Source organism: Chrysochloris asiatica, unplaced genomic scaffold (genome assembly GCF_000296735.1).
Source record: "Chrysochloris asiatica unplaced genomic scaffold, ChrAsi1.0 scaffold00032, whole genome shotgun sequence".
Lineage (NCBI taxonomy): Eukaryota > Metazoa > Chordata > Mammalia > Afrosoricida > Chrysochloridae > Chrysochloris > Chrysochloris asiatica.
This window is the reverse complement of record NW_006408550.1, coordinates 6,363,252-6,370,491: the sequence shown is the minus strand read 5'-3', so window position 1 is coordinate 6,370,491 and position 7,240 is coordinate 6,363,252. Positions and strand designations below refer to the sequence as shown.

The following is a 7,240-nucleotide window of genomic DNA, read 5'->3' as shown; positions in this document are numbered from 1 at the left end:
ATCTGCAAGTATGGGTGTTCTTGTGTGTCTCCCCTCACTTCATATTACCTGGATGCTTTACTCTCAGCTCTAGCCCTCTGTGGCTATGTCCTTGTCCATGGGCTCAGGTGTCCTCTGGTCTCACCACACTTTGGACCAAACAGCCCTTCCTCTTCTCTATCTCAGTTCCAGGTCACCTGGAGTCTATGGAATGTGATTGAACTCAGCCCATTTCTTCATTGCTGCCTTTCTCCCTCTTCCATTAACCAGTAGACCAATGTGGTCCTCCAGCAAGTTTACATGCCTGCTCATATGTTCCCTTTGAGTTTCAGTCTTAGGAGGAGAGTTTGTCTTGAAGGGTCTTCTTTAGGGTTTCTTTTTTAAGTTTTTATTGTGAACTGAGTGATAATTTACATGGGAGAACATCAGCTTTGCATTTATCCTATCGTATTTCGTTTCATTGCAATGTCTACAATCCCCTCTGTGCGTCATTATTCAACAGCATTTGCTTCCATTCCCTCTGTTTGTTGTTGTTGTTTTTTGGATGTGTTCTTTAGGGTTTTGACAGGTAATTTTATTCTCCCATGTTTTCATGGTGGTTCCATTGTTTATTGATTCAGGGACTCATGGTAAGTAGTAAAGCCAGAATCTAAACTTGAATCTACTACTGTCAGAACCTGTGTTATATCTATTCATGTAAGGCAAGTAAACTTACCCATTTTTGAAAGCACAAATATTCACAAAGACCTTTTGTTACATTTCTTCTATGTTGCAGGATTGTTTTAATCAAGTATTTAATGTTCTGCTCTACTCTTCATTTCACACTAAATCAATGGCAATTTTCACATTCTTATATAGTCTTCATACCTATCCAGTTTTTAAAGAATCCTAATATTATGACTCAGTGTCACACCAGATGAGAGCTGTTTCTGTGCACTTCTCAGACACGTGTGTTGGCCAGGCCTGTGGTACGTCAGTGCCCTGCCACCACTGGTTTTGTTTCCTTGATGAGGAGATTGAGCAGCTGTTTCTCATTTGTATTCAGGCTCCTGCTTCCTTCTCATCTCAGTGGTCTATTAAACATAAACACTAGAGGTGACAGCATGAGAAAATAAAGACTATCCCACTAGACAACTAACTGCAGAACACCTGTCCTAAGAGCAGGCGCATGACTTCCTCATAGTGGCAGTCAGTTGACAAGGATGCTGGCTCTTACCTTTCCTCCTTAGGTAACTGCTTTTGCTCAAATGAGTCTTTTCCTTCTGACCATTGACTTCCTCAAGTGTTTCTTGATCTTTCCTACTTTTTCTTTATATGATCTAAACAGAATCTCTCCCCTTGAAGTCCATAAAAACAAACACCTATAATTCAAACCATTCATCCATTCATTCTCTGGGGCTACATGGCCATGGTTATTGGGAGCTGCCAGCCACGTGTACAATACAGACATTGAGCAGGTAATTACAAAAGGATTTTGTTGCAGTGCCCTTGTAAGACTTGCATGAGGAAAAAGTGAGAAGTGATGGACCAATAGAGTAAGTCTATGAATGGAAACTGTGCACAGGCTGGGAGTGGAAAGCACAAGGGTGATCATCAAGACTTGCCTCCTTTCCTTCCTCTTTGTTTTTCCTGCCACTCAGAATGGGGATTGCCCACCACATCTCCCTGTTTCCATATTTTCTAGAGAAATGAAGGTGACCTCTTCCACCGGCTGTGGCACATTATGAATGAAATTCTGGATCTGCGGCGACAGGTGCTGGTGGGCCACCTGACCCACGACCGCATGAAGGACGTGAAGCGCCATATTACCGCCCGCCTCGACTGGGGCAATGAGTGAGTACCCTTGTACCAGTGGCCGGCCCTAGTGGGTGGACACAATCAAAGTGTCACAGTCTTTACCCAGTGCTAGCAACATCTCCAGAAGAAACTACATGGGCTTTTCCAGTTTTCCTAGTTTGGAGACTTAGTATAAACTGGCATTGATGGAGCTGGCGTGGGTATTGTCACATGATTTGGAGGCCAGTGCATTGTGTATTTACAGGGTGAAAATGAAGTGTTCATTGTGGGCCAGCTGATGTGGCTTCAACTTAAAGTGGGCTTTATTATTATTATATTTATTATTAAATATTTTATTGTGAATTATGTGATAGTTAACATGGGAGAACATTAGTTTTACATTCATCCTATTGTATATAGTTTCATTGCCATGGTTACAATCCCCTCCATGCATCATTGGGCTTTATTTTTAAGCAAGCTTTTAGGTGTGAAATGTGCATTTGCTTTAACATGTAATTCTTCTGTCTCATGGCAATACATCACCAGTGTAATGTGGAGGGAAGCACAGATGTTAAGGGTTTCTGTTTAAAGTTTTACAGCAGGTGTCCATGAGGGGCTCTGATGATTACCCTGATTAATCCATGTGCACATGTCACTTTTGGGAGCCATTTGCACAACTCAGTAAAAGGCTATTCTTCTGCATTGACTCAATTAGCCCAATGAACTCATGGACCATGTGAACATCAGTCTCCACAACCCTGAGAAAAGAAGATTAGATGGTATCTGGTTGCCATCACCAACTTCTCTGAAAAGGATCACATTAAAAGGTTCACATTAGAAAGTCCTGCATAGAATAGGAGAAAAATGTGGAAGAAAACTCAAAATCTTAGAAGAGAGCACTGTTTTCTGGTCACATAGAGACTGGTGGGATCCCCAAGACTGTGGCCCTTAGTCACCCTTCAGGCCTCGAAATGAACTTACTCCCATTGCTCAATTTTCAGCCAAACAATACACAGGTTATAAGGAGAGCAACGTCACAAGGGAGGCAAACACACATTAGAATAATCAGCACTTGAGATCAAAAGGGCAGCATTTATGAGGACAGAATTCAGAAGGGGTAAGAAAGGAAGAGGAACAGAGACAGGAAAACATAGGGAGGAAGTGGTTAAGTGATGTTACATTTTGGGAATTGCAGTCAATGATATGAAACATAAAGTGTATAGAAAAAAAAGTCCAGTCAAAATATTTGCTTGCAAGGGAATCTGCTGGGTCAGTTAAATTCAAGGCAGAGATCAGTTTACACAGTTATGGCAACTGCCTTTGAAAACCCCAAAGGGGTAATCTTGATAAATTCCCTCAAAAGATACAGGGCAATCAAGGGGAATTATTATGAAGACATTTTAAGAAAATTGAAAACTACGTGGTGAGAAAAAGACCAGGAAAGATGCACCAAAGAATTGTTTTCCATCACAAGAATGTACCTGTTCAGGAAAAGGCATTTGACAAAATCCAACATCCATTCATGATAAAAACACTCAACAAAGTAGGAAGTGAAGGGAAATTCCTCAACATAATTAAGAGCATATATACAAAATCAACAGCTTACCTTACTCTCAATGGAGAGGAACTGAAAGCCTTCCTTTTGTGAACAGGAACCAAAGAGGATGCCTTTTGTCACCACTCCTATTCAATATTGTGCTGGAAGTCTTTGCAAGAGCTATACAGCAAGACAAGGAAATTAAAGGCATCCAAATTGGCAAAGAGGAAGTAAAACTCTATTTGCAGATGATATGATCCTATACATAGAAAACCTCAAAGACTCAGTAAAAAAGTTACTAGACCTCATTGGAAGATACAGCAACACACAAAAATCAGTTGGATTCCTCTATACCAAAGACAACTGTGCTGAAAAGGACATTAGGAAAGCAGTACCATTTACAATAGCCACCCAAAGAATGAAATATCTAGGAATAATTGTCACCAGAGAAACAAAGGACCTATACAAAGAAAACTATAAAACACTACTACAAGAAATGAAAAGAGACTTACAAATATGAAAGAATGTATCATGCTCCTGGATTGACATTGTGAAAATGTCAATACTGCCCAAAGTAATATACACATATAATGCAATCCCAATCCAGATTCCAACGACATTCTTCAAAGAGAAAAAACAAAAAACAAAAAAAAAAACTATTACAAACTTTATATGGAAAGGAAAGAGACCCAGGATAAGCAAAGTACTGCTTAAGAAGAAGAATAAGGTTGGAAACCTGTCACTCCCCAACTTCTAAATTTATTGCACGGCTACAGTGGTCAAAACAGCCTGGTACTGGTATAATGAAAGATACATTGATCAATGGAACAGAATCGAGAATCCAGAAATTAACGTATCCACATACAGCCAACTGATTTTTGGCAAAGAACCTAAATATATCACATGGGGAGGTGATAGTTTCTTCAACAGATGATTCTGGCAGAACTGGAAAGCGATATGCAAAAGATTGAAACAAGACCTTCACCTCACACCTTATACAAAAAACAACTCAGCGTGGATTAAAGACTTAAATCTGAATCCCAAATTTTTGAAGGCCATCAATTAAACAATAGAGACAGATGTGAGGGCACTAATTCAGGGAATACACAGGCTACCAAACATTTTGAAAACTACACAAACAAGAGAAGACAAAATAGATGAGTGGGACATACTAAAAATTAAAAAAAGTATGTGCATCAAAAGACTTCACCAGAAGAGTAAAAAGGGAACCCACAGAATGGGAAAGAATCTTTTGCAATGACACAAAAGACAAGGGACTTATTTCTAAAATATATATGAAACTACAACCCCTCTACAAGAAAAAGACAACCCAATTAAAAAATGGGCACAGGACATGAACAGACACTTCACCAAGGAGGAAATCTGGGCAGCCAACAAAGATAAGAAGAAATGCTCATAATCACTAGCCATTAGACAGATACAAATCAAAACAACAATGAGATATCATCTCACACCAGCAGTAACAGCTAAGATCAAAAAAGTAGAGGACAATAAATCCTGGTGAGGATGGGAGAGACTGGGACACTCCTGCATTACTGGTGGGATTGCAAAATGGTCCAACAACGCTGGAAAGCAATATGGCGCTTCCTCAGAAGGTTGGAAATAGAAAAATACCTTATGATCCAGCAATTTCCTCTACTGGTATTTACCCACAAGAAATACAAGCCATAACACAAATAGATATATGCACACCAATTTTCATAGCAGCACTATTTACAATAGCAAACAGAAGGAAACAGCCTAAGTGCCCATCAGTGGAAGAATGGATAAACAAGCTGTGGTACATACACACAATGGAATATTATGCTACCATGAAGAACAACAAGGAAGCTGTAAGCTATCACATAACATGGATGATCTTTGAGGACATTATATTGAGTGAACTTGTTATGTGCCATGGAGTCAGTTTTGACTCATAGCAGCCCTGTCTGCAGGGTTTCTGAGGCTATAAATCTTTATAGGAGCAGAGATCCTCATCTTTTGCCCCCAGAACAGCTGGTAGTTTTGAACTGCTGACCGTAAGATTAGCAGCCCAATTTGTAACCACTACACTACCAGAGCTCCTTTGAGTGAAATTAGTCAGTCACAAAAGGAGAAATACTGCATAGGACCAGTATTGTAAAAGACTAAGAAAAAGAACCCATACTAAAGGGGGCGGGGTTTTTTGCTGGTTACTTGGATATGGGTGGTGGGCTGAGGGGAGGGAGGGTAAGGTGGAGCACAGGGTAGGGAATAGACACAACATAGTTTGGGTGCCAGAGAAGGGGGCAATACACAAGAAGGGGGAAGGGAATGGAAGAACAAGGTGAATGGGAAAACAATTAGGCAGGTTTGCATGGGCTCAGTGGGACAGAGGTAAATAGTGATGTATACACAACTTTGGAACAACAGGGCTCTGGGATACAGGGATTGAGACATGGTTGGAATGGCAAAGGGGGTGGATTATGTTAAGATACTTGGCTGTCTTTTGAATCTTGGTTTCCCTGGCGTATCATTATAAAATAGACACTTGAAGGGGAGAAAAAGGAATAGCCAGAAATATCACCATAGAAAGCTTGTAAGTCTGTCTTCTGCCTATAACTGATAGGAATACCTAAAATGGGGCTGCAACGTGCCCTGTGAAGGAAGCTTCCTGTGGAGCCTTTGCACTAAAGACCATAGGGGGAATCCTGAGCCCCATCCAGAATCTTCTATGGTGGGAAATTTCCACTGGAAACGGCAAGCAGACCAGCCTGGAGTGGCTAGAAGAACAGAAGATACTTCTTGAAAGAAAGATCCTCAGGAAAAACACAAAACAATAACAGCAGTCCGACTGACAATTACAACATCAAGCAAGTTTCTTACCCAGGAAACATCAAGGCAAGCGGCCTGGTCCCCTAAGGACAAACTCCCTTCCAAGATTGAGACTCAGTGGGAATACATGAGCAGACACGTACTCTGACTGTTGACCACGTTGGTCACCGATAAGGGGAAGTGAGGGAAAAGCAGCAATGAAGCTGTGAGCTAAGTCCAACTACGTTTGATAGACTCCTGTGAACCCAGGTAGAAACCTGGTTGGCCAGCAGTTTGGCAACACCTGGGGACTCCTGGGCCCAGAGTAAGTGACATAGCCACAGAAGACTAGAGAGTGAAGCGTCCAGCTGATAAGAAGAGAAGGCATATGCATAAGAACACCCACACTTACAGATAATACCCACTTGACCTGGCTTCAGTGGTGGGATGATCAGAGCTCAACTAGAAGAAGAAAGAAGAGGATAAAATGAGTAATCTGATACAATTTGATGAACTTGACCTATACCTATGGAAGCAGTAGCTCAAAAGAGAGAACAAATCTTTACAGTAAGGATCATTCCCACCCCCTAAATACACAGGGTAGATAGGGATGGGCAACTTGGACATTAGCTACCCAAAATGGGGGTACGGTGTACAAAAGCAAGAAGTGACTGGCTTACAAGCTTTCAAGAGGGTTCCTTGATCAAGAGGGCATGGAGGAAGGTAGAAATTCCACTAGGTAGTATCCAGTCTATCTGGGCGGGACTGATCAAAGGTGATGGGGATAGCACTCATGTGGCACAATAGTGAATAATTGTTATCAGGACTGATTGTGAAGGTTGGAAATGTAAAGGTAGATATTCTGTAGCAAAAGGAGGGGAGTGGTTGACTACAGTCCAGGAGCGGAGGTCCCTGGAACCATTAAGGTAGAAGAGCGGAGTGAGGGACCCTACCCAGAGAAACAGTGACGCCACAGATGCAGGCAGAAACTGATGTAGAGAGATGGAGTGGCTGCGAACTCTAGACCCAGAGAGGGAGAGGGGCTGTGTACTGATGACCGGGGGGCAGGCTTGCAGGGTATATACCCTTTGGTTGGTTGATGATGCATGGAGGGGATTGTAACCATGGCAATGAAACAATATACGATAGGATGAA

The 7,240-nt window shown here is 41.6% G+C and overlaps 1 protein-coding gene across 1 annotated transcript in view; it reads left to right on the top strand.

The window, feature by feature from the left end:
• The window catches only part of DOCK4 (dedicator of cytokinesis 4), a 360,754-nt gene that overhangs the window by 33,644 nt on the left and 319,870 nt on the right, over positions 1-7,240 (top strand). The window contains exon 5 of the mRNA XM_006859354.1: positions 1,664-1,812. Within this exon, the coding sequence (XP_006859416.1) occupies positions 1,664-1,812 (149 nt within the window). The remainder of the gene's footprint in view (positions 1-1,663; positions 1,813-7,240) is intronic.